This window comes from Myxine glutinosa, chromosome 1 (genome assembly GCF_964187855.1).
Source record: "Myxine glutinosa chromosome 1, kmMyxGlut1.1, whole genome shotgun sequence".
Classification (NCBI taxonomy): domain Eukaryota; kingdom Metazoa; phylum Chordata; class Myxini; order Myxiniformes; family Myxinidae; genus Myxine; species Myxine glutinosa.
Genome location: NC_136261.1, coordinates 18,643,433 through 18,671,111, shown reverse-complemented (window position 1 = coordinate 18,671,111; position 27,679 = coordinate 18,643,433). Strand labels below are relative to the sequence as shown.

The 27,679-nt window shown below is 44.3% G+C and overlaps 2 protein-coding genes across 6 annotated transcripts in view; one reads left to right on the top strand and one right to left on the bottom strand.

The window, feature by feature from the left end:
* FAF1 (Fas associated factor 1) overlaps positions 1 to 239 on the bottom strand; it is a 63,159-nt gene extending 62,920 nt beyond the window's left edge. Inside the window, exon 1 of one of the 2 annotated variants that reach the window (XM_068107764.2) lies at positions 11 to 239. In XM_068107764.2, the coding sequence (XP_067963865.2) occupies positions 11 to 52 (42 nt within the window). In that variant the 5' untranslated portion in view covers positions 53 to 239. The remainder of the gene's footprint in view (positions 1 to 10) is intronic. The other variant, XM_078785814.1, reaches the window with a different exon arrangement.
* Positions 240 to 6,984: 6,745 nt separating this feature from the next.
* The window catches only part of CAAP1 (caspase activity and apoptosis inhibitor 1), a 40,405-nt gene continuing 19,710 nt past the window's right edge, over positions 6,985 to 27,679 (top strand). Inside the window, exons 1-6 of one of the 4 annotated variants that reach the window (XM_078785958.1) lie at positions 6,985 to 7,098; positions 7,246 to 7,396; positions 7,897 to 7,979; positions 12,774 to 12,950; positions 15,596 to 15,680; positions 20,551 to 20,671. In XM_078785958.1, the coding sequence (XP_078642084.1) occupies positions 7,908 to 7,979; positions 12,774 to 12,950; positions 15,596 to 15,680; positions 20,551 to 20,671 (455 nt within the window). In that variant the 5' untranslated portion in view covers positions 6,985 to 7,098; positions 7,246 to 7,396; positions 7,897 to 7,907. Of the gene's footprint in view, positions 7,099 to 7,159; positions 7,397 to 7,655; positions 7,740 to 7,830; positions 7,980 to 12,773; positions 12,951 to 15,595; positions 15,681 to 20,550; positions 20,672 to 27,679 lie in introns of those variants that run through there. The other 3 variants (XM_068107784.2, XM_068107792.2, XM_068107776.2) reach the window with 3 other exon arrangements.

Genomic DNA, 27,679 nt, shown 5'->3' with positions numbered 1-27,679 from the left:
ACGGCCTTACCTGGAAATCGGCCAGTATCATTTCCCTATCCATGGTGGCCATGCCGGCCAGATGTTCGCCTGCTTCTCTCTCAGGCCTCTCGCTCCGGCCACGGCGCCAAAACTGAGCCTCAAGTTCGATTCAGAATCAAAACAAAGTGTGGGACAGCGAGATCGAGTGAAAAAAAACACCGAGATAAAGGAACCACAGAACCCAGCGGCCACTTACGGCACGTCGTAAAGCAAAAGCCGACGTAAAGCTTACGTGTGCTTCCTTCTTTGTTATTCATATCACAATAGTTTTGTTGCCGCTTTTGTTGTTGTGAATATTTTGACCATCGCGTCCGAAGAGATGACCTAAGCGACACGCGGAATAAATTTGTTGTTGTTGTTGTTGAGTTGTTGTTGTTGTTCTTTTTCCCCCTCTTTCCTCGGTGACGACATCGAACAACACGCCAAAAGACAGTAAACGATTTATAAACAAAAAGCAGTAAATTTATTATAATAGAGCAAACGTATATGGTTATGTCGTTTTGACTTTGTCGTTAGGTCGTTATGTATATTTGTTTATATGCGACCAAAACGTCTTCTTCTTCTTCAAATTAAAATGAACACCCTCTTAATTAACCCTCTTAATTACGTTTAGACTGCTGAGACCCCTCAGACCTTTGACGGCCCTTTAATTCCCCTAAGACCTTTAAGACTACCAAGACCCCTGAAGACCCCAAATACCCTTAGAGACCCAAAAGACCCTGAAGACTCCAAAGACCCCGAAGACCCAAAACACCCCAAAGACCCAAAATACCCTTGAAGGCCCAGAGGCTCAAAAAAACCCTGCAAGACCCAAATGGCCCCAAAGAGCCAAAATACCCTGGAGACCTAAAATACCCAAAAGACCCCGAAGACCCAAAATACCCCAAAGACTCAAAACACCCTGAAGACCCAAAACACCCCAAAGATCCAAAACACCCTGAAGACCCAAAACACCCTGAAGACCCAAAATACCCTTAAATACCCCCAAAGAAACAAAATACCCCAAAGACTCTTGAAGGCCCAGAGGAAACAAAAGACCTAAAGACCCAAAAGCCCCTGACGACACCGAAGACCCAAAAGACCCAAAACACCCCAAAGACCCATAATACCCTTAAAGGCCCAGAGCATCCAAAAGACCCTGAAGACCCAAATGGCCCTGCAGACACCGAAATGGTCAAATATGCTTATCCCTCTGAAACGACGTGTGGTGAGGCGAGCTGAGCGCGCCGAGTCACGCCAGTTCATTTTAAAAAATCAAAAAGGTAGTCAGGACACAATCAAGTAATCAAGGGAGGAGCAAGACTTTATTTGATTCATACAGCTGCATAAAGAAGTAAATGTATTTTTTTTTGCCACATATAGGGCTCCCCTTTATAAAAACTTTTCTAGAGCATTACTTGGTTCCTCCAAAGAACACCAGGGTAGTCCGGCATGCACACTAGATTTTTTGAATGTCCCTTCTTTTCGATTGTTTGGCATTTTCTACAAGCTATGGAATGTCCCTTCTTCTCTATACTTTGTCACATGGCACATACCATATGAATGGGGCCTTTTCTATGCCCCTGGCATTTCCCACAATAATCGACATAGAGTAGCACAATAGCCCATTATAACGAAAGGCGCCCATTCTATATGTTTCACATCATTCAGGTTTGAATAACCGTGCATTTATTTCCTGGATATACCGAACAATGCGTGCGGAATTGCCGATGTGCAAATGCCGAAAGCAGAAGGAAGTGAAGACAGCGTAGTGGAGGAAAATGACTAATATAAGTTGCAGCACCTCAACTGCCGCATGCATAAGGTGGCCTCTATTGCAGGAGACACTGAAAGACACTGACAATCGACTAGCATTTACATGTGAGCAAATGGAAAGGGCACGGACTGCAGAAACAGCAGAGGCTATCTCTGCCAGGAGAGATGCTAATCGCCAGTGGATGGCAAGGGCATGGACTGCAGAAACAGCAGAGGCTATCTCTGCCAGGAGAGATGCTAATCGCCAGTGGATGGCAAGGGCATGGACTGCAGAAACAGCAGAGGCTATCTCTGCCAGGAGAGATGCTAATCGCCAGTGGATGGCAAGGGCATGGACTGCAGAAACAGCAGAGGCTATCTCTGCCAGGAGAGATGCTAATCGCCAGTGGATGGCAAGGGCACGGACGGCAGAAACAGCAGAGGCTATCTCTGCCAGGAGAGATGCTAATCGCCAGTGGATGGCAAGGGCACGGACTGCAGAAACAGCAGAGGCTATCTCTGCCAGGGGAGATGCTAATCGCCAGTGGATGGCAAGGGCATGGACTGCAGAAACAGCAGAGGCTATCTCTGCCAGGAGAGATGCTAATCGCCAGTGGATGGCAAGGGCATGGACTTCAGAAACAGCACAGGCTATCTCTGCCAGGAGAGATGCTAATCGCCAGTGGATGGCAAAGGGTGGACTCTATTAAACAAATGGTTACCCTGGTGAATATGTGTGTTCTGATTCACGGGCCACACCATCTGGCCCACGGAGCTCTAAATTGGCATCAAGCGTGTCCATTCCTCCAGGATGGTTTTGCACATTGACCTTCCCCCACCCCCAACAACCTAAGCCCTAAGCCCCCCACAACTCCACCCCTTCCCATTCTCACCCCCAAACTCAGATTCACCTGGCTGACCAGGTATCTCCCCACTCTACTTTCTACCCATACGTCTGCACCCCCTCCCCTCACCCTAGTCCCGAGTTTAGACAAAAATCACTGGGTACTGAAACCTCAATTAGCAATACCCCTCTTTTCCTTTTTGTATCCGAGTACTTTGTCCAGTCACAGTACTTTGTTTTATTTGTTCATGCTGGATGGGATCATCAGGTCCTACATGAGCATCATGTCCTTGTTTTTAATTATCTTACTGTAATTCACCAAATGTCCGTCTGTCTGTCTGTCTGTTCGAAGGTACCGTAAAAACTGCTGAACCGATCTCAACGATATTTTGGGTGGATAATCCTGGGATCTCCAGGAGTAAAATAGGATATTTAGTTTTCCCAATTTCAGCTTTAGTCGCCAGCATTCTCAGGTTTGGACTCACGCATAACATTCGCGTTTGCATAACGTTCATTGTACTCATTGTAACGATGTTGTTTTCCCGGGTGCCGCACAAACGGCTGCACTGATCGCTGCACGGCTGCACCGATTGAACTCGGTGACCTCGGCCAAAGACCTTTTATAAGGACACGGGTTGAATCCCTGCTTGACAGAATTCTAACCCATTTCAACTGAAGGAAACACGTATCGGGAGTACATACAACATAGCGATTGTGAACACGATTAGTTTAATCTCCACATGAGAGAATTCCACATAGCTATTTGGGCGGTGAATACGCTAACAGATCGCTGTCTCCATCGATCTTGCCAAGGCCGTAACAGCTATCGGCTCAAAATCCTTTTAACTGTTGATTTGGAAGTTTTTACAATGAAGGAAACACGTATCGGGAGTACATACGACATTGGGAGGACGAACTGCACGCATCTTCAGTATCAAGCTTAAATCTGTCATGGCGGATCTGAAAAGCGGTTTGCTTGGAGAAGTGGTGGGCTACTTCGGCATGAAGGAGGATCAGAAACGTGGACTCCCACACTGCCACATCCTGCAGATACTTGCTCCCGCATGACGTTATTTTCCTGGGTGCCGCACAAACGTCTGCACTGATCGAGATTTAACGGATGTTTACATAAATCGTTTAAAAGAAAAAAAGCCTTCAATTTCTGATATTTAGCCTTTTCATTTGGGCCTCCCAATTGAAGCCCCGCCAATAGGGCGGGTACCATTGCTATAAAAAAAAAAACCACCTTTAGAGGCCATTTTTCCCCCGCAAAGCAGGGGTTGGCCTTTTTCGGGTACCGTGGTTGTTGTTGTTTTGGGTCCCCTTTTTTGAAGCAATGTTTTACGGCCGGATGCCCTTCCTGACGCCAACCCTTTTTGCCGCCTTTTTACGACACACAGGGAATTACCAGTGAACTGGTACTCAATTAGCCGACCTCGGAAGGATGACAGGCTGAGTCAACCCCCTGGCGTTAATTTCAGCAATTGACCGGGATTCGAACCCAGGATCCTAGGATCCTAAGCTGGCACCCTAGCCGCTCGCCCAACACCAGGTTGGGCGGGTACCATTGCTAATTGCTTTAAATTCATGTTTCCATGAATTTGGAAATGGGATATTGAAATTTCTGCAGATTTACTCTACATACCTTGTTGTGCCTTTGTGTGTACAGCTGTTCTGACATGAGTGTTTTTAACATCCTGATAGGAGGTGACTTGTGCTTTCTGTTTCTAACTTGCAGAACCTACATATGACCGATTGATTCATTCCCGCCATCTTTTTAAACCCATTCGTGTCGTGTCCTTGGTTTTGGGCATTTATAATGATTCATTCTCTATCCCAATTGAGCTGACCTCTTCTTAACCATTCCAGGGATTCTTCTTTATCTTTCCCCAATCTGTCCAACTTTTTCTTATTTTTACCTGCTCTTTTATTTTTCTCCCCTGTGCCACTATATATGTTGATATTTTGTCTTATAGTTTCTCTTGTCTTTTTTGCAATCATTGGGGCCTGTATTTGTTGTTGTTTCGGTTTGGTATGTGACATCTTCTAATCACACCTATTTTTGGAAGTTTGTTGCAAGGTGAGTGAGACATGCCTTTTCTGGTTTGTTGTGTTAATGCTTGTATACAAATTGTATTTGGTAGTCTGTTGAACCTTTTACATACCCTGCTACTCCTACAGTTATCACTCTGTGCTCTTGAACAAGTTCTATCAGACTGCCACCTCCTTTCTTTCCTCAGCAGGTACATTTGTGTGATGCACTGATTTTTATATAAAATTTTGTGGATACTGAGGAGTTTTCTTGTTTTGATATCTAGTTTTTTGATTTCTGTTTGTTACCAATTTACTATTCCACAGTTGTATTGGAACACTGGTACTGCAAGTTGATTTATGGCTTTGATTTTGTTCCTTGGGGAGAGGTATGTTTTCAGGCCCATCCTCATTCTACGCATGCATTCTTTCGTACTTATTTTGTACATTTTTTGACATTTGGTGGCTCAGTGGATCTATGACCAAGGTTGTGGATCTATTGATGTAGGTAATCTATTGATGTGGATCTGTGATGAGGTTGAGGATCTACTGATGTGGATCTTTGACCGAAGTTGTGTATCCGCCATTTGGAGAGGTGCTGGGCTCAAAGGATCAAAACCTCAAAGAAGAACGGTGCTCAGCTGATGATCTGTGCAGTCGGGAAACTGGTCAATTGCTTACAGGTTGAGGTTATTACTTTAGGGAAGGGAACTATGTTTTGAGGTTTACAATTTAAACAAGAAAGAGCAATCAGAAATTGCAGACACTCGTCAGGACGTGTTTGCATGGTGTATTTTGTGTGGCATTTATTCGCTATTATGTTTGTGTTTTATTGACAATGTAGATTTATGTTCAATCCAATATGGCTGCCGAACCACGTGACCGGTGATGTGAACAATTTAATTCTCCCATACAATTTTTGTGTAGATCATGCTCAATAAATTTCAAACTGATCGGATCAAGCATCCCACTTGTCTGATTAGTAGCTCATTGGAATGAAGGCACCGATGACATCATCATGAATGTATGTTGTTCCCCATGGGGAGTACTTGACAATGAGCCATGTTTCAATTTTTTTCCATGGAGCGGTTTCAGAGATATAGAGGTTCAAATTGTTTCGGTTTTTCCAAGATGGCGCCTACCACGTGACCTATGATGTCATAGATGTCATTAAAATATTCTACTGAAATTTTCACTGAAACTGAAAATTTATTGGCAATCGGACCGATGGTTACAGAGAAAAGCTGAGACAGGGCCGCTGGAAATGCGCCATCTTTGGGACCTGCGGCTGAGATGGGGCCGCTGGAAGTCATCTCAAACAGGCCTGAATCCCCCCACCCACCCACCCACCCCCCCCCCCCCAACCCACACTTTCTCTTTTCATTATTATTTTTCTTTATACCCTGCCAAATATTAATTTGTTATTTTTCTTTGTCCTCCCCCCTTGGAATTAGATATGTATACCTGGTGGGGCGTTTGATTGTCTTGTCGGTATTGTCTTGGCACCTGTCTGTCTTTATGTAATTACTTATTCTTTACTCCCCACATGTCCGTGGGATTTTCCTATGGTTTTTGTATTGCTTGGTTGTATATCCTGTTTTGGTTTATCCGGAGTAAAGGACTTGCATTCATTCCATGTTTCGAATTTGCATTGCATTACTGGATTGGCATACATTTTGCATACTATGTGTCAGTGAGTGGGGGTGTAAAGTTGCGTCAGTATTCGGATTGATAACTTCGCTCGGTCACACCTGACTGCTTAAACGGGGCGACCCACACACGGGGAACGTATTGACCTCCCGAGTACGGAACGTCAATTAGGACCTCCGGAGCAATAGGCCTCTACCCAAGAGCCAGGTCATAACACTTGCCAAGCCAGCCGTTCCGTATCAACCGCTTTGCAAACCGCTCACCTCACTGCTCGGTACATGGAGCAAGCGAGTAAGAGGGGTGCTTTGACGTTATGCGAGCAAAAATGGCCGCCGTAATCGGATTCAAAACGATAGTACATGGAGCAAGCGAGTAAGAGGGGTGCTTTGACGTTATGCGAGCAAAAATGGCCGCCGTAATCGGATTCAAAACGATACAACCTAAGAAATGTTCAGTGGCAACCCCTTTTATGTATAGACCTACTCATAATATTATTGAAACGTTCATTTAATATTTTAATTTTGCCTCTACCTTTAATCCGAATTCTTCATGATCTACCAACATGTAAAACCCCCTCCCCAAAATGCACATAATTGTAAGGTGCATAGATAAGCTCGGTAGGGGGTTCCTCCTTCTGACTGTCCATTTATTTATCTTTCTTTCCCTCTTCCTCTGTAGCCGCTGCTAACACAAGAAATTAATTTGGGGAAGTTGTGACATTAAGAGGATGAAGTAGAACTGAGAACGACGTCCCGGACAGCATTTGTTCGAATGTCACGACAGCGCTGTTTCCAAGGAGACCGCCACGTTGTTAAGCGGTACCGAGCGCTTCGTTCCGTTGCAAGCCGCTTGCTAACGGAACACACCCCCTCATTCATCAATATGAGGATGCGTTATCTTTTTTACCTACGGTTACCTCAGGAGGTTATGGTTTCACCTCTGTTTGTCTGGCTGTCTGTGAACAGGATTTCAAAAAAGTTGTGGACGGATTTGACGAAATTTGTTGGAGAGGTTGGGTGTGGGACAAGGACGAAAAGATTCGATTTGGGAGAAGATCCAGATCCGGATCCTGCATATTCGTGGGATACAAAACGTAAACTGTGCAGCCTGACGGAGGTATGCTCTCGACCGAGTTCTTTCTCACCTTGAATCTGAATCTTGATCTTTTCACCGCGCTCCAAGCGGCTTCCGCTAAAGTTACGTTCCTCCATTGACTTGAATTTGAGGCGTAATAGCTTTCCCAATCCTGTCTGTTGAAATCTGACTAAGTAATATATACATTATACGGTATATATATTAAATATATCGCTTCATAGCGCGATCTTTCTTTGCAATAATATTTCCGGGATCATGTGATGTTTTGCGGTGTATAGGTAAGGACAACTGTTTGTTCTCCTCTTTGTTATTTAATGACCAAACTGCCATTGTTTCAAGTATAGTGTGTATATATATTTACATGGTGTGTGTGCATATACATACACATGCCTTTCAATTCTTAAAAATGTACATTTGTGAGTGTGAAAATGGAAGGTTTCGTAGTTCTGTGGTAAATGTGTTTTTTTTTTTGTATTTTTGTATTTTTTTTTTTTTTCTTCTTGCTATGCCTGCGCTCGAAGTCCGAAAGCCGATGAAACGGAGGGCCTCATCGAGTGCGTCAGGACCCAGTTCCCAAAGCAGTCCCGCAGAGCCCAGTCCTGGGGTAAGATCCATGTTCGATCAGCACGGAAAACGATGTGGTCTGCTGTAAAGAAACTGTGGCGCGTGCGTGTACGCAACAGAGTTCAAAATGTTCTCGGAATGGGATGCAATCGTCCAATACTATATGATATCGGTGTAAGTAAATACTAGTACCCGACTGCAAAGCCGCAATGAGCCGGCGAAGCCAAAGCCTCTTGCCACTATTTTACCCATCGGCCATCACTATGGCATAAGTAGGTTAGGTAGTTGGTCGTAGGTAGGTGTAGTAGGTACTGTAGGGCAAAGGGGGGCATTGAGCTCCAGGGGGCATTAGGCTCCACTACATTGTAAATCTTGAAGGTAAATATAATGCATTTATTCTCATATCCCTGTTCATATTCACATCATACTCAATTCTCAATCTCTTCTCACATATCTCAATTGTTCACATCAATTCAACTCAATTCTTCCATATGCTAAACATGACAAAAAAAACCAACAACCTCGATGAAGCAATATGCTTCATTGGCCCAAAATGCAAACCCTGCTCAAATTTCAAGTCGATCGGATGAAAATTGACGATTTTTTGCAACCTTGACCTTTGACCTTTTGATCTAAAAAAAACAAGACTTCTAGCTTTTGATTGGTGAGCCAATTCAGTGACCCAGTATGCAAATTATAAAAAAAATTCAGGTCAATTTGATGAAAATTGATGTTTTTATGCGACGGTGACCTTTGATCTTTTGACAACTGTTAGGTCACCTGGACTTTAGTCCGGTGAGCTTATGCGATCGAGCAGTGTCCGTGGGTCAGTGAGTGAGTCCGTAAACACTTCAGTCATTATTGCTTGAACCAAACACACATAGTTTTGATGAAACTTGGCCACAAGCTTCATATCTGATGCCTAACGAAGGTGTGTTGATTGCATCAAAATCTGCACTCATTAAAGGGGTCTACAGGGGGGTTTTTTGACCCCCCCCCCCCCCCCAGTCGTGAATTTTAGAATTAAAATCGATTATGTTTTTGCGGATTTTGTTTTTGTCGTGTTTGTGATCATGTAGTTCCTGCTATAATTTGTGTCCTAAAAATGGAGGTGACGACAAGTGATGATGGTAACTGTTGCCCCTTGTAGCCGAGGCAGGTGAACGAACACCTGTAGGAGTTGTTACCCACACATTTACGATACACTGAGATAGCTAGCGATGTAACCTGGTATGAAGGAATATGCGAACAGACAAGAACACTTTCTACCCACGGTTTAAGGCATTAATTATCCCCACGCTTTTTGAGAAAAACGTTGGTATATTGTAGTCTGTCTGTCTGTCCGTCGCGCAATCTCCTAAACGATTGCGCAGAAATTTGCCAAACTTAGTCGTTATGATCACCACATGGCAAGAAGGCAAAAGAGCAGCATAATTTTAACTCCGCGCCCAGGTGCGGGGTCAAAAAGGTCAAATATCAAAAATGCAATTACAGGCACATTTTAAACATTTTAAAATGAAACTTTGCATATGCAATCAACAGTAGCGGACGCATTAAATGTTGTCCGTCCGTCCGTGCATCCGTGATAGTTTTTTGTCACTTCCGTGATAGTTTTTTGTCACTTCCGTGATAGATAACTTTAAAATGGCTGAAGGGAACAAGTCAAACTTAGTACAAGTATGTATAATGATGCAAAGATGAACCTATTATATTATGGGGTCAAGATGTCAAAGGTCCCCTTCGCTAAAAATTGCTTTATCACGGCTAACTTGTGAATCGGTGATATGTTTTTGCGCAAACGTTTTTTTTGTTTTTATTTTGGCATACAAAGTCGAGGCTCATAAAACACAAAAACATAATAAAGGGAGCAGGAGACAAGTGGGGGGGGGGGGGGGGGGGGAGAGGGAAGCACAACACCACGAGAGAACAGGGACATCGGGGAGATCTGCGGAAGGGAGAGGGCTGGGGCCAGATACACGGGATAAACAAATGGACACTACAAGGACTTTCAGGAAAAGTTGATTTGGTGTAGATTAACGGGGGTAGCAAAGATCAATATTTTGGATGGGGGAAGATAAGAGATGGTGGTGAACAGCTGTTTTAAAGACCTGGTGGGTGGAGTGGGATTGAAGAGTGAGGGAGTTTGTTCCAGAGGTGGGAGAAAAGAGGAATGAAGGAGTGAAGGTGAGCAGAGAGTCTTGATTTTGGCAGTTTCACCAGAAGAGGGTTGCTGGCAGATCTTGTGCATCCTGTAGGAATATTTGGGGGACAGAGCACAGAGAGAGCTGGGGGATCAAGGCCAGAGAAGAGTTGGTAGAAGACAGAAAGACCACCAACCTGCCTGCGGTGAGTAAGTGAAAGGCCCTCAGGATCAGCTTAATCGCGGGAGATACCAATGATTCTGAAAGCTTTGTTTTCTACAGCGTGAAGCCGAGCTAGGTGTGAGGCAAGAGGCACCAGCCCAGAGGGGAGAGCAGTATTCCATCAAGCTGTGGATAAAGCTTTGTTTGTGGTGAGGAGCTCAGAAGTGCCAAGAAAGGACTTCGCAAGACGGAGGATGCCCAGTCGGTGTCTGGCTTTGGAGGCCAGCTTGGAAATGTGGTTTTCCCAGGAAAGATCATGGCAGATAGTGAGACCCAAAAGCTTGAGTAACAGAACTTCTTCGAGAGGATTTGTTGAGAAAGTAGGTGGGAGGGTTGTCCAGACGGTCTTTACGGAGAGACAAAGTGAGAGTGTGAGATTTGTCAGGATTGAAAGACATGTTCCAATTGTTTGACTAGTTTGTGATGTTGTCCAGGTCTGAAGAGGCTGAAGAGGCTGCTGCCTGCCGATCTGAGGGTTGAGATATGGAGCGGCAGAGAGTGGAGTCATCAGCAAAGAGATAGAGAGGATTTTCCAAAGAGTCGGAGAGATCATTGATGAAGACCACAAAAAGCACAGGGCCAAGAACACTGCCTTGAGGAACAACAGCCTGAACAGGAAGGGGAGATGAGAGAATTCCATTCAGGGCCACACCTTGACTATGAGAGGAGAGGATGTCCACAAGCCATGCGTGGATATTTCCATGGATACCATAGGAGGAGAGTTTGGTGAGCAGAGCGGGGTGCCAGACCATATCGAAGGCACGTGATATGTCAAGGGAGACAGCTCTGATTTCCTGTTTGGCATTGAAGACCTCCATCCATTGTTGAGACAGCAGAAGCAGCATGTCCAGAGTAGAATGACCTGGTCTGAATCCAAATTGATAATCAGAGATCAAGCCATTGGAGAAGAGGAAGGATTTGATGTCAGAAGCAATGATGGATTCCATGACCTTGCTGATGATTGTGAGCAGGCTGATTGGTCTGTAGTTGAAAGCGTCTGTTTTTGTACCTTTTCTGTTTAAAGCGGTAATGTTGGCTGATTTCCAAAATAATGGCAGATGATCTTGAGCAAAAGAGAGGGTGAAGAGAATAGAGAGTGTGAGATAGAGCAACAGAGCAGGATTTAAGGACCAGTGGGCTGATGCCGTCTGGTATAAGTATATATTATGATATAAAGATAAACTGATTTGATTTTGGTGTCAAAGGTCAGAGGTAATGTCAGGTAAAATGTGATAGTTGAGAACAGCTGAAGGGATTTAAATCAAACTTGGTACATGTATAATGATGTAATAATGTGGGCGTAGGCATATCGGTCAATGTCTCAACGGCATAGTGCCATTCTGGTTTGGATTTGACCCCCGGTTCATACCCCAAGGGGTGGGGACTTGGGGTCACAGGGGTCAAAACGGGAAAAAACAAAAAACAATTTTAACTAAAAATTTTATATTGGGTCATTCCTGGTGGAACGTTGTCATCTTTCAACTTTGCTTTCGGTCGGAAGCATGGGTATTTGTGATGACGCGCCATCGACTTCACTCTCATTTTTGAATTTGATCAGGGTGCTGGTGGCACTTTGCCCACTTTTCGTTGAAATGCACCGTAGTGTTTTCAATGGCCACAAACTAATGCTAGCAGACTGGACACCAGGCTTAACGACCTTCTATATCTAAAGGATGGCACACTATGTGGTGCAACACCCTGTCCGCAAAGCACCAATCCACCGGTTTATAGACTGTTTGGGAATTGAATCGACATGAAACGGCTCAAATGAAAGCGCGCCACCTCTGCACCAGGATGTGCAATTGAGTTACCAGAGGATTGAATACCGAATAAATAATTGTTATTTTGTCAATTAATTTGTCACCTCTTCAAATGTGTAGATTGTTGAAATGTGTGGATCATTGTCTGCACGGTACGGTGATGATTGCCTGTCGAGGTTAGGTAGATGATTGTTAATCTATCTATAATTCCAGTAATCTCTGTGTGTGTGTGTGTGTCTGTGTGTTTGTTTGTCTGTGACCGCTGTTTCTCGACAACCACGGGTCCGATATACTTGAAACTTGCCAGGTATATTGCTGGGGACCTGAGGATGTGCCTTTTCAAGGTTTCATATTAATCGGAGAAGTAGTTACCGAGCTATGGCGATTTAGCCGTTCGCTTTGGCTTTGCGAATGGACTGAACCATTTCATGTAAATAGAGGGGGGGGGGGTTCTACCGTACTCGCAAGCCGTTCGCTTTGGCTTTGCGAATGGACCAAACCATTTCATGTAAATAGAGGGGGGGGGGGGGTTCTGTGGTCGTTACTGCCACGTGGTTTCAAAGTTTTTTTTTGTTGTTGTTGTTTGCACGCATGTTTTTTTGCACCCACGTACGGGCAAGCACGTACGGGCAAGCACCCACGTACGGGCACGTCCTAGTAACTAAAATTCGAAGTCGTATTACAACCACCTTCTGCATGTTTACTTGTCAGACTGCAAGGAGCGGTGATGCTGGAGAAAGCAGTGATTGGGAGGAAGGAGGGATGGACCTCTCTGTGGAGCTGAGGCCTATTGGTGGCTACATTTGCAACCGCTCCGAAATGCTGAACCATTGCATGAGAGCTATTGGGAAGCAGAGACTTGAACACATGCTTCCTGATGAGCTGAAGGTGCTTTCCTCTACACTGACGCACTGAGAAACGAGTGTCTGTTCTGCAGATAACCCTCATATATGTTGTGGGAAGCATATAGGATGTCATTGACTTCTCATCGTAAATAATAGCTTGTGCCCTTCCCTACAACCCCTCTCCCCCTTCTCTCTCTTTCATTGTTGAAATTGATCCACTGCTGCTTTAACAGCTCCAATCATTCCCACCTTCTTCCTCTTGGGTCAGCTAGGCAATGTTGTTGGTCCTCGTCTTTCAGGAACCAGCTGGTGAGACCTGACGTTTGGCAGAAGGTGATTCGGCAGGAATTTGTTAATGCTTTGGAGTCCTTAAGACAGGGTGGAAGACTTAGCCTCCGGCTTAATGTTCTTCCGATGGACGGCTCAGGCACTGATGTTTCACCCTGCATGGAGAAGCACCAGGATGACAGTTTATAGATGAGTCGAGATTCAAAACGAGGTGGGATGGCTCTGAGGCAACTGGCATACCTCATAGGCTCTCCTGCCAACCCTGTTGAAAAATGCCATAACGTAATGGCGTCATGTACTGCTGGGCGAAATCAAATGTGGGAAAATGATGTTGTTTGAGAATATCCTTGCTTCGAAGCAAAATTAACCTACATATTTGGAACTAGAAAGAGCAATCATAGATTGCAGACACTCGCCAGGACGTGTTTTCATTGGTTTTTAAGGCTTTTGTGTTAAAACAAATATGGCGGCCGAACCACGGCATCATTTTTTTTCTCCACCAACCTATCCCTAGATGATGCTCAAGAAATTTCATCTTGATTGGATGAAGTTTTGTACTTGTTGAATTATGACGTCATAATGGAGGCACCTATGACATTATAGTTTGTGTTGTAGATGTGTTTTCATAAGTATATTGAATGGTGGCATTTAACTTTTAATAAAACATTTTTAGCATCGCACTCCATTTCTGAGGGAACTAGCTTGGAATATATATATATATATATTTTTCCCCCTCAGAAATGGAGTAAACCACCGTTTAAAAATGGCCTCTAAACGGTGGTTTACTCCATTTCTGAGGGAAAAAATATTCCAAGCTAGCTGCGGACATGTTGGGAAGGGTTGGTTGAGAGGGTTTGCCTGGCCATTTGTTGTTTTTCTGTTTTTGATAGTATGCTAATTTTACATGAGTGTCACGCAGGTACAGTGCCTTCAGAAAGTATTCACACCCCTTGACCTTTTTCATGTTTTGTTGTGATGTAGCCTGAATTTCAAATGGATTAAATTGAGATTTTTTTGTCACCGATTTACACCGACGCTTGGACATTGTCACCTCATAATGTCCAAGTGGTTTTTAATTTTTTAAAATAAATTGTTACAATTATTAAAAACAAAACACAAATATATAATTTACATAAGTATTCAACCGTCTGAGTCAATACTTCGTAGAAATGCCTACAGCAGCGATTACAGCTTCAAGTCTTCTTGGCTATGTCTATATCAGCCTTGCACATCTGGATTTGGGGAGTTTCTCCCATTCTTCCTTGCAGATTTGCTCAGCCTCCTGTCAAGTTGGATGGGGAACATCAGTGAACAGCAATCAAGTCTTTCCACATATTCCCAATGGGATTCATGTCTGGCTTTTGGCTGAGCCACTCAAGGACTTTCATGTTCTTGTTCTGAAACCATTCCAGTGTTGCTATGGCTGCATGCCTGAGGTCATTATCTTGTTGGAACATAAATCTTTACTGCAGTCTCAGGTCTTTTGCACTCTGAAGCAGGTTCTCCGCAAGGATTTATCTCCCATAAATAAGCCTAGGTTTATGACGTGCTGCAGAGAGTGTTGTCCTTCTGGCAGGGTCTCCCATCTCAGCCAAGTAACTCTGTAGTTCTGTCAGAGTGGTCATTTTGGGTACTTGGTCACCTCCCTGACCAAGGTACTTCTTGCCTGGTTGCTCAGTTTGGTCGAACGGCCAGCTCTAGGAAGAGTCTGTGTAGTTCCATAATTCTATCCTTTTCCTAATGATGGAGCTCACTGTGGTCTGAGGAACTTTCAACACTCCAGAAATTTTTTCATACCCTTCCCCAGATCTATGCCTCCTCACAATTTTATCTCGGAGTTCTATGGACAGAGTGCCTTGGACTTCATGGTAGAGTTTGCTCTGACATGCACTGTCAACTGTGGGACATAACAAAATGTGAAAAAAGTGAAGGGGTCTGAATACTTTCTGAATGCACTGCAGAAAGGTGTGTTTCTTTCTAAATTGCGCCCCATCAATTTAATTGGCCACAGGTGGATTCCAATCAAGTTGTAGAGACATCTCAAAGATGATCAAAGGAAATTGGATGCACCTGAGCTCAATTTGAGTGTCATCACCAATGGGTTGAATAATTGTTGACTCGAGGCATTTCAGCTTTTCATATTTTATTAATTTCTAAAACCTAAAAAAAAAAATCCATTTTTACCTTTTGGGATATTATGTGGGGATCAGTAATAAAAACCCTTGATTTAGTCAATTCTAAATTCAGGCCGTAACATAACAATGTGAAAAAAGTCAAGGGGTGTGAATACTTTCTGAAGGCCCTGCAGTTCCATGGTTAATTCCTAGATGGACTATAGTCGACTCCAACCCCCTTTCACAAGCTCTTCAACTGTGACATTGTCTCTCTTTTATCCTTCAGTCATGCTCCACAGAGGAGATCCGGACTCTTTGTCTGAAGCAGCTTGAAGGGATGTCGCCGACTCAAGTCCGTCACATCCTTGCAGGTGTGTCTTTCAAAACATGCTTAATATATTACAAGTCAGACAATTTTAAAAAAGAAAAAAAAAGAATAAACATGTGGGGATATAATCCCCAAAAGACAACAAAACAAGGTCACAAGGAATGATAAGATAGGGATGATACCACAATACAACAACAAAATCTTTTTTTATGGATTACCATCACGACATATTTTCATTTAAAAATTGGGGCTTCTAGGTACGACAGTTTAGCCGTGAAAGTTTATACTGTATATATATATATATATATATATATATATATATATACACACACACACTACCGGTCAAAAGTTATAGAACACCTACATTTTTCCAGTTTTTATTGAAATTTAAGCAATTCAAGTCCAGTGAATAACCTGAAATGGTACAAAGGTAAGAAGTAAACTGATCGAGGGTTAAAAAAAAAGTTTAGGTTAGCAAAAACGGGAAAATAATGTAGATTTCACAGTTATATTGTAAAAGAAAAAAAAGGCCTTCTTATATATAAGATATATAAGATCTTATATATAAGATCAGAATCATTTGAATCTCCCGCGATGAAGCTAACTCCGAGGGCCTTGCACTTACTCACCACAGGCAGGTTGGTGGTCTTTCTGTCTTCTACCGACTCCTCTCCGGCCTTGCTCCCCCAGCTCTTTCAGGACTCTGTCCCCATAATATTCCTACAGGTCGCACAAGATCTGCCTGCAACCCTCTTATGGTTAAACTGCCAAAATCAAGACTCTCTGCTCACCTTCACTCCTTCATTCCTCTTTTCTCCCGCCTCTGGAACAAACTCCCTCACTCTCTTCAATCCCACTCCACCCTCCAGGTCTTTAAAACAGCTGTTCACCACCATCTCTTATCTTCCCCCATCCAAAACCTTGATCTTTTCTACCCCTGCTAATTTCACCCCAGATTCACTTTTTTGAAATACCAACTTCCTTCCTGGAAGTCCTTGCAGTGTCCTTGTGTTTTATACTTCTCCCACCCCTCCCTCCCCCCTTCCCACACCTCCTCACCCCAAGCCCTCTCCCTCCCACAGATCTCCCGATGTCCCTGCTCTCAAATGTTGTGTTTGTGTGCTTCCCCTTCTCTCCCCATCTTGTCTACTGCTCCCCTTATTATATACTTTGGGTGTCTGTTTGATTTTTTGTGTGATAAATGTTAGCTTTCACTAGCCTCTATCCTGTATACAAAACAAAAAAAAAACAATCGGATGAAAATTGAGGATTTTCGAAATTTGAAATGGTTGTTGGCCTTTGGCCTATGTTGACCTTTTGGCCTATGACCTTTTGGCCTCTACTGATCTCGAAAATAGTTGGTGGTTGAATTCAGTTCGCTGATATGAAAATCCTATTCAAATTTCAAGTCAATCGGATGAAAATTGAGGATTTTAGAAAAAAAAAAAAAAAGAAGTGGTTGAAATGTTGAAAAAAAAAAAAAATGTTTTTTTACCTCAAAAATATATAGGATTTTGTCGGACCACAAACTCTACTATTTGGTGAAGTTTCATGACGATCGGTTTAAAATTCTGACCTGTAGGCAAGTATAAGTGAGCAGACAGATACACACACACACACACACACACACACACACACACACAAACCGGAGTGATCAACATACAACATTATGGAGGCCAAGTAACAAACACAATTACATTGTACATGTATGTACCTTTACCATAGTAAAGGTAGCACTGTAGAGGAAATAGCTTGGACCATGTAACGGATTGTAACGCGTAGGAGAAATCTTGATGTACAGTAAGTAGGAAAACTGTAGCTTTTGTTTGTGTTCACCACATGGGTGGGGGGGAGGGATGTTGTTGTGCTAATTATTGCTTAGGGTCTAAGGCTTGTCTTCCGTAGTGTGTGATTATCCCCCTGTAATCTTTCCCTTACGTTTTTGTCCCACCTTTAAATTGCATTTACCACGGCCGGCCATGAAAGCCATCGTTGAATGACAACAACCACGCTAGCAAGAAGCCAAGCCAAGCCTAGCCAGTCGGGGCAGGCCCCACCCACGAGCGAGACGGAATCAGGGAGTGGGGAGGAAAGTCGACAGGCCACGCCCCGAGGTACGCAATTGGCCTGTAGGAGGTGGGCGGGCGAAATGGGAGGTAAATGGGCCGATTGGCTCACCGGAGTAAAGAAGAGGAGTGCGCTTGGTTGGTCTTGGACGAACAAGAAGCTCCCTATTTTGTGTGTGCTTGAGAGGATGTTTTGGGTGGAAATTGCGAAGGAGCGGTGCTTATCGGGACTTAGTGGGCTGAAGGCCATGCTGTTCGTCACAAGGACGGAGAATTAGAGCAAAGAAGGCCGTCTATAAAGAATGTGATTACGTCTATAAAATTTGTACAATTAGAATGTGATTACATCTATAAAGTATGTGCAGTTAGAATGCGAGTACGTCTGTAAAGTATTGTCGCGTGATTCCCCTCGGTGAAGACCGGGAAATCACGGATGACAATTCGAGCGTTAATTTGAGGCGATGATCAAATACGGACTCACTGTATATGCGCGGGAGGAAGAGCGAGGAAGAATAAGCGGGCAGCTTTTACCTGACGGTCCCAAGCAGTCTTCAAACCTGCAGGAAATAAACTCAAACGAAGATGGAATAATGTACAAAAATAAACACGTTTATTTTACGGAACCTGAGAACAATGAAACGAGCCGGTAAATAAATATCCTAAATCGGGACGTCCACACACCAGACTTGAACACAAACAAATGGGAATATAAAAGGAAGGAAAGTAAATGTGTAAATTATCGTGCACTCAGCTCGATTGGCGCCTTGGCAACGATCGTCCAGTCTGAGCGCGCACTCCGGTGTTGGTGGGAAGTAGGCCTCAATCCGCCTCGTTCGCACGCTGTTAGACCTCACCAGCCATCCCGCTCGAAGCGAGCGAGCGGGCGTGCAACCCGCCTCCTCAGCCGTGCAATGTCCTCGCGGATTCGGCACGGAACTGTGATGCACCCAACGTTCGGCTCAGAAGGGAGAGAGGGTCGAGGGTGAAGGAAGGTGTGAGGGAAAGAGGTCGGAGCAGAGGAATCGTGAGGGCAGGAGCGAACGAGGTCCAGGCACCCAGGGATCCAACAATGAGCGGGAACGAGAAGGAGGTCCAAACGAGAGGGGAGTCCAAATGAGAACGTCCCCGACCATCCACTATCGCATCCAAAAACAAGAAGAAGAAGAAGAAGAGGGGAAAATGTCGGTCTCCTCGTCCTTTTAGCATCAGCCCGTGACGTCACCGGCGCTTCTCCTCCAATCAGTGCGTCGCTTCTTGCTCGCCCCTCACGTCCTCCAATCCGAGGGAAGCATCTTGCCCCTCCCCTGGCCAATCACAAGTCCTTCCTTACTCTGCCAATTGGCGGCCTTCTTCTTGCCCCTCCCTCGACCAATCACGAGTCCTTCTGGGTGTGTCTATTTCCTGGCTTGCTCGATGTTTCATCGCCATGCCGGCGTAATGCGCGGCCGCTTCCTGACTGTTCTTCCGGTAAGTTTTATTGTGAGAGGCGAATTTTTATTAGTGTGTGCGCTGATGGGGATTGATTCCTAACTAGTGTTTAGGTGCGTTGCCATACGGGACAATGGAATGATCACAGGTTTGACACACAGGGGAATTAGCATAATCCCTATTCTACTTATCACAAAGCCATCCTTGTATGACCACAAATATACACTTAATCAGACATCCGGGCTAGACAGAACTTATTACATGTGAGATTCCCTATCACGACAACCAGAGCATGATACCTACACAGATCTACCTGAATCTATATATCCCCTACCCCAAAATTCATAACGGTATGTACAATTAGAATGTGAGCACGTCTATAAAATATGTACTATAAAACCACAAGAAACCAGTCTGGGCAATGATATGGAATCTTTGATTGCTCATTCTAGTTTTATATGTTGTGCTGGTATTATGTACACTTCACTGTATCATTACGGCTGTGTTTGGGTGTATCTTAGTGTGGGTTTCAACATTCAATGAACCAATAGTATTTGCTTAGATAGCATCATCAGTGTCTCAATTAGTTAATACATGTACAGATAGTGTACAAAAAATGGAAACGCCAGGGTACATGGGCCATGCAACACATATGCAAAGTATGGGGGCACCACCTGTACGTGATCGGCGTGTGAACTCGGCGTATCTCGTCCTTGCTGTCCGCCCATTGTGTGTGTATAAGTGTGCGGCTTGAGTTAGGTATTAAGAGCCTGCATGGCTGCAAGGGGAGACCTCAGTGGCTTTGAACGGGGTGTAATTGTTGGTGTCCATTTGGCAGGCACTTCAGTAACAAAGGCAGCAGATACTGTCACGAGGTACTGTCTCAAAGGTGATCTCAGCCTCGGAAAAAGAAGGAAATATATCCTTATTGTAGGGCAACAGTCTTCCATGGCCCGCACAATTGCCGGACCTCAATCCCATTTAGAGCATTTGTGGGACTGTCTGGAGAGTCACAGAAGACGGCGGTTTGCACCTCCATCAAACCAACGTGAATTGAAGGACTTCCTTGTGGAAGAATGGTGCCACATTCCTGCAGAACAGTTCCAGATCTTACCGACTCCATGCCATGCTGTATTGATGCTATCTTGTATGCGCATGGTTGCCCAACACACTACGAAGTGATATTCTGTTGGTGTTTTCAATTATCCTTTTTTTTGTCCATGACCTGCTATCCATAACCAAAATGGTATGATGTCACATTATTGTACCACATGCTGATGTCAAGTTGGCATGTTATGGGTTGTGGAATATAAATCTCAAAAGTGTTGTGAGAAGGTTCAAATGCATAGGAAGATCAGAATTAACTTTTCTTCACCTTGGATGCATGTAAAATACTTCTGGTATTCTTTTCATTTCCAGGTGAAGCAATACCTGTCTCTTCTGACTCTGACGGTTCAGAGTTAGGGATGCAAGGGAGACGAGAGCAGCAGTCTAAAAGCAGACAAACTATGTGCATAGATGCAAAAACATCAATCAAACAGTAAGTTTTTCACCTTCTCAGACGTCTCGCTTTCTTTTTCTCATTTTCTTTCAGTAGCAATCACCATTTGAATTGTGGTTCTGCTTTGGTATGTATGTAGTATGTAGTATGTACAGTGCCCTCTATAAGTATTGGAGCAGTGAAGTCAAATTTGTTATTATTGGCAACGGTACCCGCCCTATGGGTGGGGCTTCAATTGGGAAGCCCAGATGAAAAGGCAAAATATCAGAAATTGAAGGCTTTTTTTATTTTAAACGATTCATATAAACATCCGTTGAATCATATCACACGCAAATCATCAAAATCTAAACAGTACATGGCGCCCATTTTGAAAAAAGAATGAATTCTGCAAAACGGAAGCGGCCGCTACACGTCTTTCTCAGTCGCACGTTTATGTGTGAAGAGTGCGTGCCGAATCTGTAACACGGAAGCGGCCGCTACACCTGTTTCTCATTCGCTTTGCACACGCTGCCATGTTACTTCGGAGCCGCATGTTTATAGAGGAAGAGTTCGTCAGGAGTCGATCTACTCTCTTCTGGTACGTAGAATAAACAGTATTTGTAGAATTTCAACAAAAGCCACATCACTGTTCATATCGGTAAATATTATTCCATCGTGTTTGGAAAAACTGTAAAACTTTGAAAAATTGGAAAAACAATATAGCCTATTTTACTCCCAGGGGTCCCAGGAATACCCACCCAAATATCATTGCGATCGGTTGAGCCATTTTTGCGGTACCTTTGAACGGACAGACGGACATTTGGTGAATTATAGTAAGACTAGTGGGGTCACCCGTGGGGATCCCACGGGCATGGACGTGTGTGACATTTCGACATATTGAGTTAGATGCTGCACATTCATTTTTACAAAATGGTTACTGGCAAGTCATCAGATCCAGAAATGGTGTAATGAACACAATTTTTTTATTTCACATAATATGTGACCCCTCACTCCTCTCCACCTGACACTCTCCTCTCTCCACCTGACACTCTCCTCTATCCACCTGACACTCTCCTCTCTCGACCTAGCACTCCTCTCCTCTCCAATCCCTCACATTCCTCTCCTCTCCAATCCCTCACACTCCTCTCCAATCCCTCACACTCCTCTCCAATCCCTCACACTCCTCTCCTCTCCAATCCGTCACCTCTCCAATCCCTCACACTCCTCTCCAATACCTCACACTCCTCTCCAATCGCGCCTCACACTCCTCTCCAATCACGCCTCACACTCCTCTCCAATCGTGCCTCACACTCCTCTCCAATCCCTCACATTCCTCTCCTCTCCAATCCCTCACCTCTCCAATCGTGCCTCACACTCCTCTCCAATCCCTCACATTCCTCTCCTCTCCAATCCCTCACCTCTCCAATCGCGCCTCACACTCCTCTCCAATCGCGCCTCACACTCCTCTCCAATCGCGCCTCACCCCCCTCTCCAATCACGCCTCACACCCCTCTCCAATCGCGCCTCACACTCCTCTCCAATCGTGCCTCACACTCCTCTCCAATCGCGCCTCACACTCCTCTCCAATCGTGCCTCACACTCCTCTCAAATCGTGCCTCACACTCCTCTCCAATCGCGCCTCACACTCCTCTCCAATCGCGCCTCACACTCTCCTCAAATCGCTCCTCACTCGCCTCTCCAATCGGCTTTTCCCCATCTCGTTTCTCTCGTTTTTCTCCCGTCTCGTTCTTTTTCTTGCTCCATCATGTTCAAGTTTGCATTGACGTTCGTCGATGGACTCGTTCGCCCATCTCATTCGTTTCTTGCTACATCCTGTTCAAATCTGCGTTCTTCATCGATCGTCTCATTCATTTTGGAAATAGAAGTTTCCACGCAGCGCATGAATTGTCACGATCCTCAAGAGGAAGTGTCTCGTAATCATCAAATGATAAATGGCAAGTAAATTATATTGTGGAAAATTAAAGATTTCAAATAAACCTATTTAAAGTGTATGCGCACATAACTAATAAAAAAAACGAAGAAATATCTCTCGGTAATTTCCTGAAACATATTTTAATAATGTTGAATGAAATAAAAACGAAGAAATATATGTCGGCATCATTGTTGACGTTTTTGTGACGACTGTCATCAAACGAAAAAGTAATATATCTTAACGGAAAAGCAAAAGCGAATTTTTAATATATGTCGACACGTTGCCGTCGGTGTCATGTTGGGCGGTGTATGATACATCATGACTCGATTTTTAAAAATATATCTGCATTTTCCCGCGTGTGTGGAATGTTCTCAATTATTGCTGACACCGAGTCTAAAACCATCGATAAAAATGAAATCAGATGGTGAGTTAGATTGGAGATAAAGGCATGAGAGAGACTCAATGGCCTTGAAGTTACAGGCCTTTGAGAATTCATTTCGTTCTATAAACGGCAACTTTCATCGGATTTTCTTCCCGTTTTTTTTCAACCGAGTCTAAAACTATGTTAGCGACTGTGAAAAATGAAATGATATATTGAATTTGATTTGAAATAAAACTGGGAGACAGAGCAAGACACCACGGGCCTACAAAACAGGCCTCAAAGCTATGCGAGTTAATAAAATGGTGGATATTTGTTTATATGAAGCCTCTCCCAGAATGGGTGGAGCTACTCTGCAAACCGAGTAAGCCACACCCCAGACAGACGTCCAACAGACAGAATCATCTACGGCTATTATAATATAGATTGCTATATACAGTACTCAAGGAATTTGGATTTGAGATAAAAAGATGAATACGAGGCAAGAGTACAGAAGAGCGTGCACCGTAGAGCCCTGGTTAGAATAGCCCAGAAACCCATGAAGCCCAGAAGCCAAGAATAGCCCATGAGCCCAGAAGAGCGAAGAGCCCTGGTTAGAATAGGTACACCGCATCCCTGCATGTCGTAAGAGGTGACTAAGAGGGTTGGCGTCAGGAAGGCCATCCGGCCATAAAAACATTGCCTCAAAAAGAGAACCATGACAATTACAACTACATATGGGCAGGGTGCAGCCCGAAGTGGAGATCGGTTTCTGAGGTTTGGGACATGGAATGTAGGGACAATGACAGGGAGATCAGGAGAAGTGGTGGAAGTATTGATCAGAAGAAGAGTGGACATATGTTGTGTGCAAGAGACGAGATGGAAGGGAAGTGTTGTGAGAATGGTGAAGGGTAGGCAGGGACAGAAATACAAGTTGGTGTGGCAAGGGTGCCCAGAGGGCGTGAATGGTGTTGGTGTCCTGTTTTCTGAGGAGTTTGTAGACAGTGTGGTGAGTGTGACGAGAGTGAGTGATAGGTTGATGATGGTGAAAATGATGATTGGAAAGCTCTTGGTGAACGTCATCTCGGGATATGCTCCGCAGGTTGGTTGGAGCGATGAAGAGAAGGACAAGTTCTGGTGTGCGATAGAGAAGCTGATGGAAAACGTGAAAGATGAGGAAGTTGTTGTGGTAGGACGAGACCTAAATGGACATGTGGGAAGGAGTATGGATGGTTTTGAGGGAGTTCATGGGGGTTAAGGATATGGTGTGAGAAATGGAGAAGGTGAAAGGATTTTGGAGTTTGCTGATGGAGCTGATTTGTTGATTTGTAATACTCAGTTCCAGAAAGGGGCTAATAAGCTTGTTACATACACGTCAGGTGGGTCAACGACAACTGTTGACTACCTGATGGTGCGTAGGCGAGATAGGGGGCACCTCCGGGACACAAAGGTGATCCCGGGTGAGGAGGCTGTTTCACAGCACCACTTGGTTGTCTGCAACATAAGGGTGAAAGGTGCGAGGAGAGCTCGGCGGTTGAAGTACCAACCGAGAATGAAGGTGTGGAGGTTGAAAGAGGTGACAGTAAGGGAGGCACTAAAAGAGAGGCTGAGTCGGGTAGAGGATGATGTGGTTGAGCTTGAACGTGGTTGGATGTCAATGAAAGATAGTCTGTTGGGAGCCGTTGGTGAGGTATGTGGATGGACAAAAGGACCACCGAGGCACTCGGAAACATGGTGGTGGGATGATGAAGTTGGAAAGAGGATTGACGAGAAGAGGAAGAAGTTCAAGGAGTGGCAGAAGGCGAAGGGTACGGGAGCAGAAAAAGCGGAGCATGAAAGTTATAAGGCAGCCAAGAAGGCTGCAAAGAAAGAGGTAGCAAAGGCGCAGGAGAGACATGTAGGAAAATGTTCGGAGAACGCTTGGATTCGGAAGAGGGTCAGAGAGCGGTATTCAGGATTGCAAAGCAGATAGCGAAAGAGAGGTGTGATGTGATGGGGGTGAGTTGCTTGAAGGATGAAGTGGGACAAATCGTTGTGGACCCAGATGGAATTAAAGGAAGATGGAAAAGATATATGGAAATGCTGTTGAATACAGAGAATGAATGGGATGGCAACATAGAGAGTAACCCAGTTTTAGGACCGGCAGAGAAGATAACTGAGAAGGAAGTTGAGGAAGCGATAAAAGCAATGAAGAGTAGAAAAGCGGGAGGGCCGACGGGAGTTGTGAGAGATATGTTGAAGGCAGCAGGAAGTTGGGGTGTGAAGAGAATGGCAGAGATCTGTAATCTGGTGGTGAAAGAAGGTCGCATTCCAGTGGATTGGGAACTGAGTACCCTCGTCCCTCTATACAAGGGGAAAGGTGACCCTCTGGAGTGTGGCTTGTACCGAGCGATAAATTTATTGGAGCATGGAATGAAGGTATTGGAAAGGATGTTGGAGAGGAGGATAAGGAAGAAGGTGAAGATCGACGAAATGCAGTTTGGATTTATGCCAGGAAGAGGAACGACAGACGCGCTCTTTATTGTGAGGCAGTTGCAGGAGAAGTACATGGAGAAGAGGAAGAAGTTGTGTCTTGGGTTTGTTGATCTGGAGAAAGCATTCGATAGGGTTCCACGCGAAGTATTGACATGGGCATTGAGGAAGTTAGAATTGGAGGAATGGTTGATCAGAGTTGTGATGGCAATGTACAAAAGAGCGCGCACAGCTGTAAGGACAAAGGACGGGAACAGTGGTGAGTTTGAGGTGAAGGTGGGAGTGCATCAGGGGTCGGTACCAAGTCCACTACTATTTGAAGCTGTGATGGAGGTGCTGGCTCAGACCGTGAAGGAGGGTTTACCGTGGGAGATGTATGCAGATGATCTGGTGTTGATTGCGGAAAGTATGGATGGACTGAAGGAAAAGATGAGCAAGTGGAAGGAATGTATGGAGACAAAAGGTCTGAAGGTGAATATAGGAAAGACGAAGGTGATGGCAAGTGGTGAGGTGGAAAGAACTGGGAAGTGGCCATGTGCTGTGTGCAGGAAGGGTGTCGGAGTGAACTCCATTCAATGTACAATGTGCGCTGAGTGGGTTCATCAAAAATGTAGTGGTCTGAAACAGTCATTAACCAGTGTGGCAGCTACATTCAAATGTAAGGTGTGCACAGAGGGAGCTGCAGATGGAGGAAATGTTGAGTTGGATCTTGGAGACGGCGTGAAGCTGGAAGGTGTGAAAACATTTTGCTACCTCGGAGACATGCTGAATGGAGAAGGTGGATCAGACTCGGCAACGGTTGCTGGAGTGAGATGTGCATGGAAGAAGTTTCGGGAACTGAGTCGCGTGCTGATGAGGAGGGGAGTGTCGTTGAAGCTGAAGGGAAAGGTGTATGCTGCATGTGTGAGAAGTGTTATGATTTATGGGAGCGAGACATGGGTCATGAATGTAGAGCAGCAACGAAGGCTGGAAAGGGTGGAAATGCGAATGGTTCGGTGGATGTGTGGAGTGTCGTTGAGAGAGAGGAAGACAAATGATGAATTGCGAAAGATGATGGGAATAGAGCCTGTGATTGATGCTGTAAAGAGGAACAGGTTGAGATGGTTTGGTCATGTGTTGAGGAAGGATGAAAGTGACTGGTTCAGTAGAGTGATGGAAATTGATGTAGAAGGAAGTAGAGGACGGGGAAGACCGAGAAAGACTTGGCTAAAGATGGTGGAAGAAGAAATGTGGGCAAGGGGGTTAACAAGGAGAGATGCAGAAAATAGGGCAAAATGGAGAAGATTGTCATGGGGACCGCAAGGCTAACCCCCGCTCTTGCAGGGAAAATGGCCTTAAAATGCATGTTGTTGTTGTTGTAGTACAGAAGAGCAGCTTTTATTTATTGGCCCTTCTCTGCAAATATGTTTTTATAATTTTGTAGAGCAATAGCACTCTTTATATTCTGTCCACCCATTTTAGGTAAGCATCACAGGAAAAGGAACAAATGATTAACAGGTGTTTCTTGTTGCTTTATTGGTGCTCAGGTGTTTCGTGATTACTCACAGATAAAAGAGCTGTGAATGTCTGGTCGTGCTTTTAGCCTTTGCTTTTGCTTTTGCCTTTGGAGTCAGGAGGCATAAACCAACATAAGACTCGTAAAATGTGTATGAAAGAAAAGCAAGCAGTTTGGAAGCTGGAAAAACAGAACAATTCAATTCGAACCAAATCACAAAAATTTGCCATAACAAATACAACAATTTGGAATATATTGAAAAATAAAGAAACCCCCAGTGTACTTAGCAATAGACAATAGCCAGGTTGGCAACGGAAAACAACTGCAGTTGATGACAGAAACATAGGGGCAATACCCCTAGCGCTCACCTGGTAGAATAAACGGTATACTGCACTGACTAAATGTATTTAAACCAATTTCAATGGTTGCTAGAAGACAGGACAGCATGTAGAATCATACTAACATAACCATAAGACTTTAAACAAACAAACAAAAAAAAATCCTATTTTGGAGGGAACCCCCTTCCCCTCCCCCAAACCCCCATAGACCCCCAAAAGGGGCAGTTTTTTTTTAATGGCGTGAATACACTTTGGTACATCATGGGTAATTAAGGTTGTGGTCAAGTTTCATCGAAATAGTGAGTGTAGTTTCAGAGGAAAAAGCAAATTCCTATTTTGTGGGGTCAAACCTGGATCCACTTTGACCCTCGATAGACCCCCTTCGAGCCTAGATTTTTAAATTTTTAAAATTTTATTAGTGCTGTGAACAATCTTTAGTCACAACACCACAAATATCATTTGTGCCAAGTTT